Raw genomic sequence first — 17,710 nt, 5'->3', positions numbered from 1 at the left:
GGTTTAAAATGATGGAGCCGTTCACACGAGCTGTGCCCGTGGTGCGTTTGTGTGCCCTTCTCTTACGGCTGCTTCAACAGAAAACCCCCTCAATAGTTGTTCAGTTTAAAATCAAAGGATCAAAAGCCTTTTTAACCCGGTACAACCAACATTAACGTGACAGAATCACCTCACTTTGTGTCTCGGCGTGGTGGTTTCTGTGCTGTTTCCGCTGGAGGTGGGAGAGAATAAAAGCCAGTGGAGGTGGGGGGGGTCTCACTCTCAGCTTTACCAGCCTTCAGAGACCATGAACGTCACATTCTGGGCCATCGTTTCTCTTCAGCTGCTCTCCTTCACCGGTAAGAAGTCCCTCTAAACTTCAGACAGATGTTGACTGATGATGAGTTTTTATTCTGGAGTCTTGCTTCGTTTTGGTTTTGCTTCTCCCGAAGGGGCGTCTGACAGCGGCATCGTGGGTGGGAAAGAGGCGAAGCCTCATTCCAGACCCTACATGGCTTCACTGCAGGTTGGGAAAAACCACACCTGTGGAGGGATACTCATTCGCCAGGACTTTGTCCTCACCTCTGCACACTGCAAACGGTGAGCTCATCTCGCAGAAACGTAGCCTCCAACGTTGAGCTGCTCGACCTTCAGCTGCCCTCTGCTCTCGCTCCGCAGCGCCGGGATGACAGCGGTCCTCGGAGCTCACAACATCGGCAGGCAGGAGGCCAGCCAGCAGAGGATGGAGGTGGCCGAGTTCATCCCTCACCCCCAATACAGAAAGTTCGTTTATGATGTCATGCTGCTGAAGGTAAACACAGACGTGTGTGTTCATCCTGCCAGACCACCCCCCCCCCCCCCACCAGTGTCGGTGGTGTTGTGGTGTGTTCACCGACAGTTACACTGTTCTCAGCTCAAACGTGCGGCGGTGCTGAACAAGTACGTGAGACCCATCGAACTCCCGAAGAAAGGCGGGAGGATTCGAGACCACCTTCGCTGCGCCGTGGCCGGGTGGGGGCGGACTGGAGAGAACCAGCCCACCTCCAAGGTGCTGAAGGAGGCCACCGAGGAGACGCTGTCCAGATTCAAGTGCAAAGATATTTGGCAGCAGCATTTTAATGGAACACAAATGATTTGCACCAAATTTGACAGAAAGAAAGGGGGAGTTTGCCAGGTAAGGAGCAACGGTGTGAGCAGCCGACGGGGGGGGGCGGCGTCTGAACGTCTTTTGTCCCCCTGCAGGGAGACTCCGGCGGACCGCTGCTCTGCAGCAACAAGCTTCGGGGGTTAACGGCGTTCACCGTACTCAACAAGTGCAGCCACGACGAGTATCCCCACGTCTTCATGAAAGTCTCCTTCTTTGTCCCGTGGATTCAGAGTGTGATGCAGAGGTTCTAGAGGACGACCAAGAGTGGCCGAAAACGTCTCGCTTCTGAAGTTTGAGCCAAAATTAAAAACGCACACACTGAAAACTACGAGTCTATTTTTCTTTACACTCACGTCTGCGGAGGGAATGTTTAAAAAAAAAAAAGAAAGAATAAAAAAAAAATAAAGAAATAAATAGGTGGGTTACACTAAGGTGGAGAAAGTACTGTGAATGAGACGTGTCCTCTCGGTGCACCATGGTCAACCGCTCTCAGTCATAGTGCAAGCTCATTAATGCAAACCTGACTCACCTGACTTGGATCTCTTGTGAAATATCTCTTCTCTATGACCTGTCGGGGAAAGAGGGCGACTTTAAATGCATCACCCAGCAAATGCAGAGCTTCTCAAATGACAAGAACATTGGTTGAGAGGGTACTTGAGCTTCTGCTGGTGCAAGGTTTAATATCAGCATTAAAGGTTGTCATTAACACACAGCGGACGGATCTGATGCATCTCGGGGAAATTTTGCATCACGGTGAAGAGCGCCGACTTTCTCACCTTGTCGAAAAACCTGCTCAGCTTCACCGCATTTGAGGTGCCTGCAGCAAGGTATCGTGGGTTGGTGCAGTCCTGGAGGAGCAGAAAACAAACAGAAAACCCCTTCAGTCACATCCACTCAGACAGTTTTGGTTTCATTCTCACATGTCCTACGTCCTAATTATTATGCTTTGAACTGAGAATGTCACTATAGAATGTTTCAAATGAGTTAATCTGCAAATGATTTTGCTTTAAAATCCATTAGGTCGAGTTAAACCACCACTAGGTGTCGCCAGAGTTACATTAGCCCATCTATACCCAAAGTAATTCAAAGGCCTAAATTTGACCCACCAGATTGATCTCCTCAGCATTAAAGTCTTCAGAGAGGAAGGCCGTCCGAGTGAGAACTTCACTGCGTTTGGTCTCTGGAATCTGGTCAAACTTTGTGCCAATCAGGAGTAAAGGAACAGGGTTCTCAGCAAACTGCTCTCGGTCATATTCCCTGATGGGAGAGAAGAAAGGAAGCTAATTCTCCAGAATCAACAGAACAACACAAAACTATACCGACATATCGTACATGTACGCTCACCCGTTTGAGACAATCACTCCAGTTGGAGAAGAATCTTTGTTTAATGCTTCTAATGACCAGCGATAAAGATTCTGTGAGGATTTTTTATTTGTTAAATCATGCACTAATATAATTCCTGAAAATACAAGAAGAAAACAACAACTTACTAAAACCATTTGATTCAAATTAGAAGTCAAATTTCCTTTAATAGTCATATGTATATATTTACCATTTACTGAATTGTAGAAAACTGCTCTGGTGCTTTTGACACTGCTGGCGCTGCCGATGGATCCTCCAACATCCCAGAGTTCGATGTAGTATGCTTTTTCCTCCTCGGTGTTCCCTCCTTATAGTCCTGAACCTGTGCAGGATGTAATGTTATTTAACTCAGGTTAAAGACTCAGGTTTCAGCAGCATCGTGAACACAATAAACACAATTACCGTATTTGTTTTAGTGTCATATGGTGACTGACGAGGGTTTAATGTTCTTACCCGAACATCCACTTAACAGAAAATACTGCGGTGAAAGTATCAGAATCATCAGAATCAGGGTACTTTATTGATCCCTTTAGGGGGTGTCCATTAGGGAAATTAGCATCTCCCCAAAGAAACGTACAGCAATGTTTAAAAAATTAAAAAATAATAAAAAAAAAATAGAATAAAATAAGAAATACAATAGAATAAATTAAAAATAGAATATAATATAAAACTATAGAAATGTAAATAAATGAACTGAATGAATGAATGAACTGAATGAATGGATGTCCCAGTATTATGTTATTGCAGTGTTGTTCCAGTTCTCCTGTTGGCCCTCCTCCCCCCCTGTGAGGAGTTGAACAGCCTGATGGCTCGGGGGATGAATGAGTCCCCAGTCTGTTGGTCCTGTACTTGGGGAGGCGCAGCCTCTGGCTGATCAGGCTTCTCTGGCTGTGGAGGACAGTGTGCAGAGGGTGGCGGTCATTGTCCATGATGCTCCGCAGCTTGTCTATAGTTCTCCTCTCTGCCACTGTCGCCAGAGGTTCCAGCTTCATCCCAACCACCGAGCTGGCCCGCCTGATCAGCTTCTCCAGCCTGGAGAGGTTTGCTTTTGTCACACTCCCCCCCCCCCACACCACAGCGTAGGACAGGACGCTGGCGACCACAGACTGGTAGAACATCCAGAGGAGTTTCCTGCAGATGTTAAAGGATCTGAGTCTCCTCAGGAAGTACATCCTGCTCTGGGTCTTTTTGTACAGCTGCCTCGTGTTGCTTGTCCAGTCCAGCCTGTTGTCCAGCCACAGCCCAAGATATGTAGGTCTGCACGCCCTCCACCTCCTCCGTTCCTATCTGAACTGGTCTAGGTCTCGGTCGGTCCCTCCCAAAGTCAATGACCAGTTTTTAGTTTTTTGGAGTGTTGAGCTGCAGGCCGTTGTTGTGGCACCAGGCAACAAAGTCCCTCACCAGGCACCGGTACTCCTCCTCTTGGTCGTCTCTGATACATCCAACGATGGCTGTGTCATCAGCGAACTTCTGAATGTGACACATTTCAGAGTTGTAACAGAAGTCCGAGGTGTACAGAGTGAAGAGGATGGGGGACAGCACAGTCCCCTGTGGAGCACCGATGCTGCTGACCACAGTGTCAGACGTGATGTCCTTCATCCTGACGAACTGCGGCCTGTCGGTGAGGTAGCTGGAGATCCAAGCAACCAGGCAGGGGTCCACTCGCATCTGTAGAAGCTTGTCCTGTAGGACAAGGGGCTGGATCGTGTTGAAGGCACTCGAGAAATCCAAAAAGAGGATTCTCGCTGTGCCACTCCCCTTGTCCAGATGTGAGTGGACTCGGTGCAGCAGGTAGATGATGGCGTCCTCTACACCGACTTTGTCCCGGTAGGCGAACTGTAAGGAGTCCTCAGCGTGCTGCACCTGGGGCCTGAGGAGGTTGAGGAAGAGCCGCTCCAGAGTCTTCATCAGATGTGAGGTGAGTGCCACCGGCCGGAAGTCGTTCAGCTCACTCGGTCTGTTCTTCTTGGGGACAGGAATGATGCAGGACGTCTTCCATAAGGTGGGCACTTTCCCCAGCTCCAGGCTGAGGTTGAAGACCCGTTGTAGCGGCTCCCCGAGTTCAGCAGCGCAGGTCTTGAGGAGCCGGGGGCAGACTCTATCCGGTCCAGCTGCTTTTGGGCCGGAGCTTCCTCAGTTCTCCCCTCACCTGGTCAGCCGTGAAGCAGGGAGGATGTGGGGATGGTGAGAGCAGGGGGATGGGGGTGGTAGAAGGTGGAAGGGTGGGAGGAGGGAGGTCAGCAGAGGGAGGGGAGGTGGAGGAGGGAGGAGGGGAGGGCGGTTGGGGGAAGTTGTGGTGGGTGGCGGGTTGGAGGGGGGGGGTAGAGGGGGGCTTGGCTGCTGGGAGGGGGTTGGGGGTTGGAGGGGACTGGGCTGCTGAGGTGGGGGGCAGAGGATTGGAGTGGAGTGGGCTGACTGAACCTGTTGAAGAATTGGTTCAGGTCGTTTGCCCTCTCCACTCCTCCCCCTTCCATGCTGGTCTTGGCTTTGTGACCAGTGATGGTCCTGACACCTTCCCAGACGTCCCGCATGTTGTTATCAGCCAGCTTCTTCTCCACCTTCTTCCTGTAGGTGTTCTTTGCCTCCTTCAGGCAGCGTTTCACCTCCCTCTGCGCTTCTTTCATCTCCTCCCTGTCTTTATTTCTGAAGGCCTTTTTCTTCTTATTGAGGACATCCTTGACTTCCTGTGTTACCCATGGCTTATTGTTAGGCTAACACTGTACAGTCTTGGTGGGGACAACCACATCTACACAGAAGTTGAGGTAGTCTGTGAGACGGTCGGTCATCTCATCTATGTCCTCTTCATGTTCCCCCAGCAGTACATCCCAGTCCGTGATGTTGAAGCAGTCCTTCAGAGCCTCCTCTGCTGCAGGAGTCCATCTCCTGATGGAGCGTGTGGAGGCTGCCTGCCTTTGGACCAGTGGGGTGTACTGGGGCTGCACGTACACCAGGTTGTGGTCCGACTTGCCCAATGGGGGGAGAGCGATGACTCTGTATGCCTCCTTGACGTTGGTGTACAGTAGGTTGATCGTCCTGTTGTTTCTTGTGGGGCAGTCAATAACCTGGTGGAGAGCAGCCAGTGTGGAGTCCAGGGTCACATGATTGAAGTCTCCAGAGATGATCAGGAGGGCCTCAGTAACCGCTCAACCAGTGATTAAGAGAAAATATGCAGGGTTGATGCAGCAAATCTCATAAAACGTTAAAGATCTTTACTAGTCTTAATCTGATGGGATTACACGCAGCTAGCAGCAGCAGCTTTTAAGTAGCCTGGTACAACAAGATCATTAATCCCTGCCAGGTTTGCTATGAACTAATAAAAAGAGTTTACACAGTCTGACAGAGCCCCCTCCCCCCCCGTCTTGGGGTCTTGACCTGGCCTAAACAGAGCTGCAAGAGTTGGCTCACACAGTTGCTCCTCGCACAAGATGAAAGGGAGAAATAATGCTGGGAAATGAGGGAGAAAAGAAGCATCAAACGTCAATTATATGAACTTCAGCCTGCAGACAGAAGAAGAAATGGATGATTGCTGGCAGCCCTCCTTCCTGATGAGGTCTGGGTTGATGGTCTGGGTTTGTTTCCACTCTCATGTTTATTGTTCATTTTAAATAAGTCACTCTTAGTTGTTGGTGAGGCTATGCTAAGGCTATGTAGCATGCTAGCACTTGCTGGTACCTCTGGGGGTTTATTGTTGCTGCGCTGCTAGAAACCTCGCAGCTCTGTCGGTTACCAACAAAACTGAAGTTGCCTCACAGGAAATGTGAATCTCACACCTTTCTGTGCCAGCGCGCATTTGAATTTAAACACATTTTTCAGTCTTATTTCTTTTAAATAAAACAGACAGGAAAAGAGGGGCAGCACGTCTCTACTCGGTTTAAAATGATGGAGCCGTGCACACGAGCTGTGCCCGTGGTGCGTTTGTGTGCCCTTCTCTTACGGCTGCTTCAACAGAAAACCCCCTCAATAGTTGTTCAGTTTAAAATCAAAGGATCAAAAGCCATTTTAACCCGATACAACCAACATTAACGTGACAGAATCACCTCACTTTGTGTCTCGGCGTGGTGGTTTCTGTGCTGTTTCCGCTGGAGGTGGGAGAGAATAAAAGCCAGTGGAGGGTGGGGGGGTCTCACTCTCAGCTTTACCAGCCTTCAGAGACCATGAACATCACATTCTGGGCCATCGTTTCTCTTCAGCTGCTCTCCTTCACCGGTAAGAAGTCCCTCTAAACTTCAGACAGATGTTGACTGATGATGAGTTTTTATTCTGGAGTCTTGCTTCGTTTTGGTTTTGCTTCTCCCGAAGGGGCGTCTGACAGCGGCATCGTGGGTGGGAAAGAGGCGAAGCCTCATTCCAGACCCTACATGGCTTCACTGCAGGTTGGGAAAGACCACACCTGTGGAGGGATACTTATTCGCCAGGACTTTGTCCTCACCTCTGCACACTGCAAACAGTGAGCTCATCTCGCAGAAACGTAGCCTCCAACGTTGAGCTGGTCGACCTTCAGCTGCCCTCTGCTCTCGCTCCGCAGCGCGGGATGACAGTGGTCCTCGGAGCTCACAACATCAGGCAGGCGGAGGCCAGCCAGCAGAGGATGGAGGTGGCCGAGTTCATCCCTCATCCCCAATACACCGGAAAGTACGATTATGATGTCATGCTGCTGAAGGTAAACACAGACGTGTGTGTTCATCCTGCCAGACCCCCCCCCTAGTGTCGGTGGTGTTGTGGTGTGTTCACCGACAGTTACACTGTTCTCAGCTCAAACGTGCGGCGGTGTTGAACAAGTACGTGAGACCCATCGAACTCCTGAAGAAAGGCGGGAGGATTCGAGCGCACCTTCGCTGCACCGTGGCCGGGTGGGGGCAGACTGGAGAGAACCTGCCCGCCTCCAAGGTGCTGAAGGAGGCCACCGAGCAGACGCAGTTCGACTTCGAGTGCAAAAATATTTGGCAGCAGTATTTTAATGGAACACACATGATTTGCACCAAATTTGACAGAAAGAAGGGGGGAGTTTGCCAGGTAAGGAGCAACGGTGTGAGCAGCCGACACGGGGGGGCCGCGTCTGAACGTCTTTTGTCCCCCTGCAGGGAGACTCTGGCGGACCGCTGCTCTGCAGCAACAAGCTTCGGGGGTTAACGGCGTTCACCTACAAGGACAACTGCAGCCATGCCAGGTATCCCCACGTCTTCATGAAAGTCTCCTTCTTTGTCCCGTGGATTCAGAGTGTGATGCAGAGATTCTAGAGGACGACCAAGAGTGGCCGAAACGTCTCGCTTCTCAAGTTTGAGCCAAAATTAAAAACGCACACACTGAAAACTACGAGTCTATTTTTCTTTACACTCACATCTGCGGAGGGAATGTTTAAAAAAAAAAAGAAAGAAAGAAAGAAAAAAAAAAAAGAAAGAAAGAAAGAGATTTGGGTTACACTAAGGTGGAGAAAGTACGAGTGAATGAGACGTTTCCTCTCGGTGCACCATGGTCAACCGCCCCCAGACCGCCGCTCTCAGTCATAGTGCAAGCTTTTGAAGTTGAACCGTTTCCTGTCTGTGAAACCCGTCATCTGCAGATCAAGTGGAGCAAACGCGGCGTGTCAGCGGGGGGGCAGCTCAACATCAAACTGAAACAAACTGTTGAGCTAAAATGATTGTTTTCCCATTTCAGGCTCATTAATGCAAACCTGACTCACCTGACTTGGATCTCTTGTGAAATATCTCTTCTCTATGACCTGTCGGGGAAAGAGGGCGACTTTAAATGCATCACCCAGCAAATGCAGAGCTTCTCAAATGACAAGAACATTGGTTGAGAGGGTACTTGAGCTTCTGCTGGTGCGAGGTTTAATATGAGCATTAAAGGTTGTCATTAACACAGCGGACGGATCTGATGCATCTCGGGGAAATTTTGCATCACGGTGAAGAGCGCCGACTTTCTCACCTTGTCGAAAAACCTGCTCAGCTTCACCGCATTTGAGGTGCCTGCAGCAAGGTATCGTGGGTTGGTGCAGTCCTGGAGGAGCAGAAAACAAACAGAAAACCACTTCAGCCACATCCACTCAGTTTTGGTTTCATTCTCACATGTCCTACGTCCTAATTATTATGCTTTGAACTGAGAATGTCACTATAGAATGTTTCAAATGAGTTAATCTGCAAATGATTTTGCTTTAAAATCCATTAGGTCGAGTTAAACCACCACTAGGTGTCGCCAGAGTTACATTAGCCCATCTATACCCAAAGTAATTCAAAGGCCTAAATTTGACCCACCAGATTGATCTCCTCAGCATTAAAGTCTTCAGAGAGGAAGGCCGTCCGAGTGAGAACTTCACTGCGTTTGGTCTCTGGAATCTGGTCAAACTTTGTGCCAATCAGGAGTAAAGGAACAGGGTTCTCAGCAAACTGTTCTCGGTCATATTCCCTGATGGGAGAGAAGAAAGGAAGCTAATTCTCCAGAATCAACAGAACAACACAAAACTATACCGACATATCGTACATGTACGCTCACCCGTTTGAGACAATCACTCCAGTTGGAGAAGAATCTTTGTTTAATGCTTCTAATGACCAGCGATAAAGATTCTGTGAGGATTTTTTATTTGTTAAATCATGCACTAATATAATTCCTGAAAATACAAGAAGAAAACAACAACTTACTAAAACCATTTGATTCAAATTAGAAGTCAGATTTCCTTTAATAGTCACATGTATATATTTACCATTTACTGAATTGTAGAAAACTGCTCTGGTGCTTTTGACACTGCTGGCACTGCCGATGGATCCTCCAACATCCCAGAGTTCGATGTAGTATGCTTTTTCCTCGGGTGTTCCCTCCTTATAGTCCTGAACCTGTGCAGGATGTAATGTTATTTAACTCAGGTTAAAGACTCAGGTTTCAGCAGCATCGTGAACACAATAAACACAATTACCGTATTTGTTTTAGTGTCATATGGTGACTGACGAGGGTTTAATGTTCTTACCCGAACATCCACTGAACAGCCAACAGTCCAGGATGGATTTCCTAAAACCTGGTTCTGGCATAGAAGATGGACCAAGGAGGACTTCCCTACCCCTGGATAATATGGGATGGACAAAAACATAGTGAAAAATACTATTTCTCTTCAAGTCACTTTCAATCCTAATGCTGTAAACTTAAAGTTTGTGTCCAGGTAATAGATTCCACTCTTTGATATTCAGTTCTCCATTTTCAATGATTACTCTAAAGTTTTGCAACCATTTGCATTTAGTTTAGTAAATGAAGAATCATTTGTCGTTCAGAAAACAAACCACCGTTTCCAGCAGATGTAAGAAAAATAATATTGCGTCAGGTATTTGGGTCAATAAAACAGTAAAGACACCATCTTTACGCCAATCACAAGGGGTACAAGCAAGGATACGTTTCCCATAGCGAGCAGTTTTCCTTAACAATTAGAACATCTTAAAATAACAGCCACGATTAATAAATTACTAATAAACCCACCAGAATCTCCTAAAACCAGCACTTTTACCCTGTCAAGGGAAGCCATTTTTGATGACAGCGACAAACCGGAAGAAAACTGTATAAGCTCCGCCCTAACTATGAATCGTCTGATACGATTGGTTATAATAGCGTCGAGGAACGAGAAAGTAATTCGTCACAAAATCCGTCAATCATAATTACCTCGTTTCAATTGGCTGGAAGGAGGGATTCGTTTTTTCCTTTGGTTTTGTTTCCGAGGTTGTGGTTTCAATAGCGCCCACAGCATGCTATCGTGTCTGATCATTTGAAGGCGTAGAGATGCAAAAGTGGTTGTTTATTCCGTTGCATATCGGCCGCAAAAGTTGATTGGAGGTTCAACACTGAAAAATAGCCTTCTCAGGTAAGTCTGGAGTCAAGACGCTAATCTAGCAGCTTTCTGTGAAAATATGTACACTTAGCATTGCTTTTTAGCCTCAGAGGATAACGTCAAACTATAGCTGAACTTTCAAAGAAACTGTATTTCTTATTTATTTGTGAGTTTTAAAGGTGATTAGATTTACTGCCGTAACTGTTGTTTGAGCTATCAACTATCTTCCTTAGCTGCTACTTTTTTCTATTTTCATTGTGTTAGCTCAGGATGTTATTGTTACGTTATTATAGGCATTGTCAGTTGTGCAAAATATGTCAATTGGGGACAGATTGGGGAAAATTGCATGTAGATCTTGTATAAAACTGTATCATCTCTTTGTACAGAACAAGATGATAGAACCAGAGCTGCTAACTGAGGTCCCTGCAGCACTGAAGCGTTTAGCCAAGCAGGTCGTAAGGGGCTTCTATGGAATGGACCATGCTTTGGCCCTGGATGTGCTGATCCGGAACCCATGTGTGCGTGAGGAAGACATGCTGGAGCTGCTCAAGTTTGACCGCAAACAGCTTCGCTCCGTGCTCAACACGCTGAAGGCAGACAAGTTTGTCAAATGCCGCATGAGGGTGGAGACGGCTCCGGATGGCAAAACAACCCGGCACAACTACTACTTCATCAACTACAGGTGCTACTCCTCTTTTACACACAATGGCCCAGTATTGAAGCAACTTTTTCCCATCCTTAACCTCCATTTTGATCATAAAATGTGAGTCTGATACTTTTAGGTTATTGGTGAACGTGGTCAAGTATAAGTTGGATCACATGAGACGACGGATTGAGACGGACGAGCGAGACTCCACCAACCGGGCCTCCTTCCGGTGCCCTTGCTGCTCCTCTACCTTCACTGACCTAGAGGCTAACCAGCTCTTTGACCCAATGACGGGTATGGGTCAGCACACGCATTCAGAGCTTTACTGTGAATCGTCTTTGGCCGCAAGAGATATTTTAAAATCACTTTAAAAAGGGGGAGCACTTTAAAATGTATGTATGTGTTTTTATGTATTTGTGTTTATTTGTTACATTTAGGCTTTTAGGCCAGAAACTTGTTACATTTCTGTCACATATTGGAAATGTTATTTTCCAGTATTGTGAATTCCTATATACATTTTCTGTGATGGATGAAAATAACTAGACAACTATTAGAACTTCAATCTGAAATGAAATTCTTTAAACTTATATAAAAATTAGAGATAAAAATAAATGTAACCTTATCAGATGAATCCAAATTAGAGTAAATAAAATGCCTAAGAAAGAAAAGGCCAGATGGGGCAAACACTGTCAATATGCGTACATTCCCTTATATGATGCAGTAAGAGTTGACAAGTATATTATTAGTATATTATTATTTCTTGAATACAATGTATACACTGAAAGTCAACCTGAAGCAGGAAAACTGTATATCTGGTTCAAATAGATATATTACTGTTGCAATTTGCTGCAAATGTAATTTTCTGCATGTCATGAGGCTAACAACAATGATAATAATGATGCCTCCAAAGCCCTATTCTGAATCACCAACATTCCTCAGCCTCCAGCTTTTGGCAGTAAATGAGGTGTTTTATTTGAGATAGGCTTTCATTTTAATCAGTCCCCTCATACAAACATTCAGGAACATTCCGTTGCACCTTCTGCCAGACGGAGGTAGAAGAGGATGCCTCCGTCTGTCCTGACGCCAGGACGCTGGTGGCACGCTTCAACGAACAGATTGAGCCCATCTATGTGCTGCTAAGGGAGACTGAAGACGTGAACTTATCCCATGATTTGCTGGAGCCTGAGCCAGCTGAGATACCAGCCCTCAAACAGAGGTCAGTTCCTGAGAATGTCTCGAGAATTGTTGTTTTTGCCCTCTTTTTTTATTAGGATTTGAGTAAATACAGTCCCATCAATATTATCTAATAATATTAAATTATGGGTTTTAGCCTGATTTCTTTTTTTTCCCTGTCTGAGTTCATCTTGCAGCCCAAAAGCTTAACAAATATTGAATTTTGTTATAGCCGTGAACGATCTGCAGCTTCTGGAGTGAACTCTGCCGGCGGCCCGCACCGGGAGGCCTGGGCCAACAAGTCTTCAGCCTATGCGGACCTGTACACCCAGAATGTTGTTATCAGCATGGACGAGCAGAACGAACATCAGAAGCGTCCCACAGAGAGCAGCGCACCTAAGGAGAGGCCCGTCTGGATGACGCAGAGCACCGTGCAAGGGGCTTATAGCGACGTGGACGCCCTAAAGACACGTAAGTGAGAGTTCCACCCGTTTATGAAATAGCTGTCTGGAAAAATCAGCTTTGATCTTCTGTTGACATTGAGTATGCATCACACGGAACATATTGTCCCCACATATACTGCTTTTCTGTCTAGGAAGACACCCCAGGTGAGTGGACAGGGCCGGTTATTTAGAGTTTTTCTTGTTTTGCATGCGCACCCGTTACGTAAGAGGGAGAGTTGAGCTTCCTCCCATGGACAAAGTGTGTTTGCAGCAAAGTTCACGGGGTTAACTGACTTGAATCTCTTAGATAAGCATTGCTAAGACAGCCGTGAGATATTAAGTGTTAATATAAGATGCCTCTAAGCAGTCCATCAAGCTAATTGGTAATAAGCACTGGTCTTCTTGTCTAGAGTCCCTGAAATCAAAGCAGGGCCACATCAATGTGTTTGATTTTACATTTCAAGTTTATTTTGTTGAGTAATCAGGAGGCCCAGTCAGAAGATGTTAAAGTCTTCGTTAAATTCCCTCCCACACTTAAATGCTGAGTGTGCAGCTGTCGATGGTCGGGTGCTTTGAGTACACTGGCTTTGTGCAGATGATAGCGTGGACAGGACCAACAATGCTGAGCACAAAAGTGCACTTATCGCTATATTTCCCTGCAGTTTCCTGTCCTGTCCTGGTTTATTTTGCCCCACATTTTTGACTGCTCACAATTTAACATCAATTTATAGTTACATATAAACACTGGATTAGTTTTGGGCCACTGCCCTGTCAATAAGGCGCTCTGGCTTTCAGACTGACGGTGTTTTTTTCCCCCCCGGCTTTACAAACATTTTCTGCTTGGTTTGACTTCTACTGAACCAAATGTGCTTGATTATATTACTAATAATCAGATATTTAATTTGTAATGATTAATCATTTCCAAATGTCAACGGCAATGGCGTTGTCCTTTTGTTCATCGGTCCAGCCCCAAAATCAATGATTAGTGTTTGAGGACACCAATGATTCAACCTTCTCCCTTCACACTGGATGCTATAACGTGCATGTTGATGAGGGATTATCCAGCCTTGATAGAAGAGAGTTACTGTTGTTTCCTCAGATGGTGACTTAGCAGGAGCCCAGGATGGAGTCGTCGCCGGCGCAGGTCAGTCTAATGAAAATGAGGAAGTGATGCGTGCCTTGCTAATCCACGAGAAGAGGAGCGTAGCCAGCGGGGCCGTGGCAGCCGGCACCGCTGCCAGGGGGCTCGCCACGGCAACAGCCAACGGCAGCGACTCGGACAGCGACACGAGCGAATCGGACGACGAGTTGCCCGCAAACCCTCCACCTGCTCAGAAACGGCAGGACGAAGACGAGGACGACGAGGACGACTTTGAGGAGGTCGCGGAGCCGACGGTGATGGTGGGGGGGCGGTCGTTCTTGTACAGAGAGGTCAGCCAGAGGCCGGAGCTGGTGGCCCAGATGTCCGCACAGGAGAAAGAGGCTTACATAGAAATGGGACAAAACCTCTACCAGGACATGTACTACTGATCTCAGACACATCATCAAAGAGCCGGAAACTTTATTTTTAGTCAAGCTCATCAAACAGAAGGATGGTATTGATCAGCTGGTGCTGACAGTGTCTTGGGCCACAGCCACGGTGTTCTATCGGCGGTCCGCTCAAACCGCCAACTTAATGTTTTCTTTTTAGTTTTCATTTCACGTCTGAGTTCCAACCAGCTGTCTTGTATTTTTACTGATATTTTCCATCTCTCACAGTGCCCCCCCACCCCCACCCCAGGTTTACTCAATACAGCTGTCTACGTACATTTAAAGCATCATGTGTGTTTTGTTACATCAACATTAACTGCTTTTATTTAGCCATGACAACATCATTTGCATCGTGACACTGGAGTTGCTTCAGTAACAAGGTTGAAAATTCAAATTACTGCTTCGATGTTGGTTATTGCAGCGCTCAGCACCAGCCCAAGGTCGCGTCCTCTGCTGTGCAACTGAGCAAATTCCCGCAGCCGCCGGCACAGTCCAGCCAGAGACTTCTAGATGGTCAAAGTGCCAAATGAGAAGGATTTTAAAGCTTTAACCTTCTGTCGGAATAAATTCTTCAGTGCTTTAACAAGAACCAAGCTGCATCTCAATGGAAAAGCTCATCAGGTGTCAGTACAGCTGTGTGAAGTCTGGTATTGGGTCAGTACCTGAAACCATTTACCGGTAATCTAAAAACATTGTGATGGTAAAATATACCCAAAGAACAGCATTATGGACGGATGGAGGTGTGTTGTGTGTTGAGTGGCACTTTATTTCCCACGTCGATGTTGTAGGTAGTCCAAATTATACTGAATTGTAATCCGAAACCAATTACAAGCAAACCTGAATATTCGTCACGTCTCCGTGGATTAGATCTGTTCCCTTGAAGGACAAATTCCTGTCAGCCTGAATGATCATTAGTTGATCAAAGCTGAAAAAAGGGTTGAAATGTGCTGCTGAAAGGTTCCCGTTTAATGAAACAGCCAGTATAAACACTCTGTGGGTAAAATTACATTTAATCTCATTTGAGCTTGTTTGGACTGTAATCAGATACAGGAAAGCCCGGGAGTTATTATAAATATGGATTCTTTCATGTATGTGTGGTAGGAAATTTAATACAAGTGGGCTCGGATAAATCAGCCTCAAGGGATAAGAATGTCGTGCCATTTCCACACTTCACTTACCTTTCATGTGAGACCTTTCCTGTCTTGTTATGTCACAGCCAAATGAAATATGCATTCAAATTGTTTAGATTACACACTCCCATACATTCCCTCCAAATGTGCTCCTGCACTACAGGGTGTGTTTATTTTTTTTTTTATTTTTTATTTTTTCCTTTGCAACCCCAAGTATTGGGTCACTCACGCAGGATGGAGGCAATTTTCCCCCCTAAAATCGGAAGACTGATATTAAAGACTGATATAAGCCTGACATTTGGAGAAAGCTGGGCCGTGTCTAATCACAAATGAAATGTTAGACCTGTCACAGAGCTCTCTGCTGTCGCATTTCTCCCGTTTTTGTTTTGTTTAAAGGATTTTTCATTGTGATTAGTTGTAACCACATTGCTGTAATTCTATTTTGTTATAATGCTGCATTTACATCCTTTATAGTTAGTTTAAAAAACTGCTTTCATACATTTTAGGCCGATTATTGAGTTTACAAAGCTCCAGTCGGCCAGCAGGGGGCGTCTCGTTCCAGAAAATGGCAAAGTGGGTTTCGGTCATCACATTAAACCATCAAAAATATGTTTACTGTCCTTAAATCTACCTTTATACCATAAACAAATGCATATAAAAATGCTTTCACTTCTCCAACAGCTTGAATCTTAACCAAATTTGATGCATATTTGTTATTAGTAATTTTGACGACTCAGCGGAGGGTCTCTGTTCAAGCCTTGGTTCTGGAAAAGGTGTTGCAGTAGTAGGGAGGAGGTGCCAGAACACCTTCAGAGCACTTCCGAGATGCCCGTGAGCTGGCGACTTGCCCAGGGGTGTAGCTTGATTTATCAGAATGGTGATCGGTGCTCCCATGGATGCGTAAAGCAGCTAAATGTGTCTCTCTCATGTAATAACAGGACTCCAGATGAACGTTAATGTTGTAGCATATGAGGAGTAACGACTCTGGGGCCAGATTTAGCGTGATCTGTCCTACAGGAGAAACTGAATGTTGCTGCACTTCAAAGTTTGGGGGAAATGACTGCAAGGAAACGCAAAGAACCTTGTGAATTAACTTCATGTTGCCACATGAAGTGACAAGATGTACCGGAGTTTAATAAAAGAAAGTACCTTTTTCTAACCAATAGGTTCTCTCTGGTTTAATTCCAAACTGATCCCAGAAGAGAATATTTCAGCAAACAATCCTTAAAATGAAAGCCTTGCGATGTACTTCAAATGTTGAATTAATAATTATAGTCTTAAGGAGAGAAACTTAACAAGTCCTTTGTTAAAACCAGCGTTTAACGTGAGGCAATATCAACATTTTGTTTCTTTTCCAAATTGCATTTTGGTACCACGACCATTTGAAGCAATTTCACTCTAATCCCGCTGTTGTGCTTTGGCGCATTTCTTTTGAATAAAAGGCACTTTTGTGAATGCACCATATTGCATGACAACCCAAATTTCTGTTCTGGGCCAGATAATTGCTTGTCTGCGCCTTTGTTGCCAATGGAAAAGATCAGGTCGAACCGCCTCGGCCAAATCGCGTGACATTCTCCGCTGACACCTCCATCACGGAACACCTTGCCGCAGGACGCCAGGTGGTGATGGGAACACGGGGCTCGGCGTGTAACGGCTCCACACAGAAGGAATGGGCTGGGTGTATTCCGTGGAGGTGAAAATGTCACACGCTGCAGAGGAGCTTGGTGAGGTCTGACACCTCTGGGGTAGACCTCCGAGCCCATACCTTCCTTTTAAGTCAGAGGATGGACACCTGTAGAGCCCAGCCCGAAAGGTCAGGATGAAAACACGACCTGGCCTCATTAAACCACCCCCCCGCCCATCAGAAAAGCTCAATTAAAAACCCACCCTCCCACTGTGCCATTGATCTGCCCAAGGCAGGGCTGAGTGGTGAGCGAGGACTCAGGAGGCGCTCCGCCACGCGCTCAAAGACCTTGAAAAAGCAGTTCTGACCAGCTGACAGGTCAGGATTGTTGCGCTATGTATCCTTTCAAACTCGGACGCCATGTCTTTCCCGCCTGGGCTGATATCTATCGATCGGGACACGTGAGCGATGTGGTCGGTGTGGCGGAGACGCTGGCGGAAACTCATCAACGGCGGATCCTAATGACTGATGCTTCCTGAGCTCTGAGAAGATTACACAAGGATTGATCGCCTGAAGGTGTCTCCGTCACTCCTCCGATAACACAGAGATTAACAACTTAATGAGTGACCCCATTGGTCCGTCATCTGCCCCGCGACCCTTCTCCCACGGCCGACGTTGAAACCCAAGCGCAGGTGAAGACTTAACGGATCGATGCCTCTGTGGAGGTGTGGTCGGATACCTGAAAACAAACACCTGTGCAGTTACAACCTTATTACTTTTGGCTACGATAAGCTCTCGCCGCAACCACGACAAACATCTGTCCTTATTTAGAAGCTGTTAACCTTTTGCGGGAGCATGTCACATCCATTTTG

The 17,710-nt window shown here is 46.4% G+C and overlaps 3 protein-coding genes across 5 annotated transcripts; 2 read left to right on the top strand and 1 right to left on the bottom strand.

The window, feature by feature from the left end:
- The first annotated feature begins 227 nt into the window (after positions 1-227).
- Positions 228-7,798, top strand: LOC130526775 (mast cell protease 1A-like). 2 transcript variants are annotated; one of them, XM_057034690.1, is made up of 5 exons: positions 228-338; positions 432-579; positions 658-790; positions 893-1,153; positions 7,570-7,798. In XM_057034690.1, exons 1-5 carry the CDS (start codon positions 287-289, stop codon positions 7,723-7,725), a joined length of 750 nt encoding a protein of 249 aa, XP_056890670.1. In that variant the 5' UTR covers positions 228-286; the 3' UTR covers positions 7,726-7,798. The 2 variants fall into 2 exon arrangements, with proteins under 2 accessions (XP_056890670.1, XP_056890663.1); XM_057034683.1 differs by lacking the exon at positions 7,570-7,798 and adding an exon at positions 1,222-1,451.
- rabl3 (RAB, member of RAS oncogene family-like 3) lies at positions 7,426-10,017 on the bottom strand. Its single transcript, XM_057034699.1, has 8 exons — positions 9,947-10,017; positions 9,447-9,538; positions 9,186-9,315; positions 8,978-9,092; positions 8,740-8,890; positions 8,414-8,485; positions 8,169-8,207; positions 7,426-8,042 (listed from the first exon to the last, which is right to left on the bottom strand). The coding sequence occupies exons 1-8, from the start codon at positions 9,990-9,992 to the stop codon at positions 7,986-7,988; spliced, it is 702 nt and encodes a 233-aa protein (XP_056890679.1). The 5' UTR covers positions 9,993-10,017; the 3' UTR covers positions 7,426-7,985.
- Positions 10,018-10,180: 163 nt separating this feature from the next.
- On the top strand, positions 10,181-16,377 carry gtf2e1 (general transcription factor IIE, polypeptide 1, alpha). Of its 2 annotated transcripts, XR_008951723.1 has the most exons (7): positions 10,181-10,325; positions 10,679-10,974; positions 11,075-11,232; positions 11,959-12,154; positions 12,344-12,582; positions 13,654-14,436; positions 14,587-16,377. XR_008951723.1 is itself a non-coding variant. In XM_057040904.1 (6 exons), the coding sequence occupies exons 2-6, from the start codon at positions 10,685-10,687 to the stop codon at positions 14,082-14,084; spliced, it is 1,314 nt and encodes a 437-aa protein (XP_056896884.1). In that variant the 5' UTR covers positions 10,181-10,325; positions 10,679-10,684; the 3' UTR covers positions 14,085-16,377. The 2 variants fall into 2 exon arrangements, 1 of the variants encoding a protein (XP_056896884.1); XM_057040904.1 differs by having other exon boundaries at positions 13,654-16,377.
- Positions 16,378-17,710: the final 1,333 nt, after the last annotated feature.

Source organism: Takifugu flavidus, chromosome 1, assembly GCF_003711565.1.
Source record: "Takifugu flavidus isolate HTHZ2018 chromosome 1, ASM371156v2, whole genome shotgun sequence".
In the NCBI taxonomy this organism is placed as follows: Eukaryota; Metazoa; Chordata; class Actinopteri; order Tetraodontiformes; family Tetraodontidae; genus Takifugu; species Takifugu flavidus.
The sequence above is the reverse complement of the archived record's forward strand: the minus strand, read 5'-3'. Positions and strand labels throughout refer to the sequence as shown.

Coding starts and splice junctions, on each gene's coding strand:
- LOC130526775 (XM_057034690.1), top strand. CDS start 287: ATGAACGTCACATTCTGGGCCATCGTTTCTCTTCAGCTGCTCTCCTTC. Junction 339..431: donor TCAGCTGCTCTCCTTCACCG/GTAAGAAGTCCC, acceptor CTTCTCCCGAAG/GGGCGTCTGACAGCGGCATC. Junction 580..657: donor ACCTCTGCACACTGCAAACG/GTGAGCTCATCT, acceptor CTCGCTCCGCAG/CGCCGGGATGACAGCGGTCC.
- rabl3 (XM_057034699.1), bottom strand. CDS start 9,992: ATGGCTTCCCTTGACAGGGTAAAAGTGCTGGTTTTAGGAGATTCTG. Junction 9,539..9,946: donor GCTGGTTTTAGGAGATTCTG/GTGGGTTTATTA, acceptor CATATTATCCAG/GGGTAGGGAAGTCCTCCTTG. Junction 8,486..8,739: donor ATGCTGAGGAGATCAATCTG/GTGGGTCAAATT, acceptor CTGCTCCTCCAG/GACTGCACCAACCCACGATA.
- gtf2e1 (XM_057040904.1), top strand. CDS start 10,685: ATGATAGAACCAGAGCTGCTAACTGAGGTCCCTGCAGCACTGAAGCGT. Junction 12,155..12,343: donor ATACCAGCCCTCAAACAGAG/GTCAGTTCCTGA, acceptor ATTTTGTTATAG/CCGTGAACGATCTGCAGCTT. Junction 12,583..13,653: donor CGTGGACGCCCTAAAGACAC/GTAAGTGAGAGT, acceptor TTGTTTCCTCAG/ATGGTGACTTAGCAGGAGCC.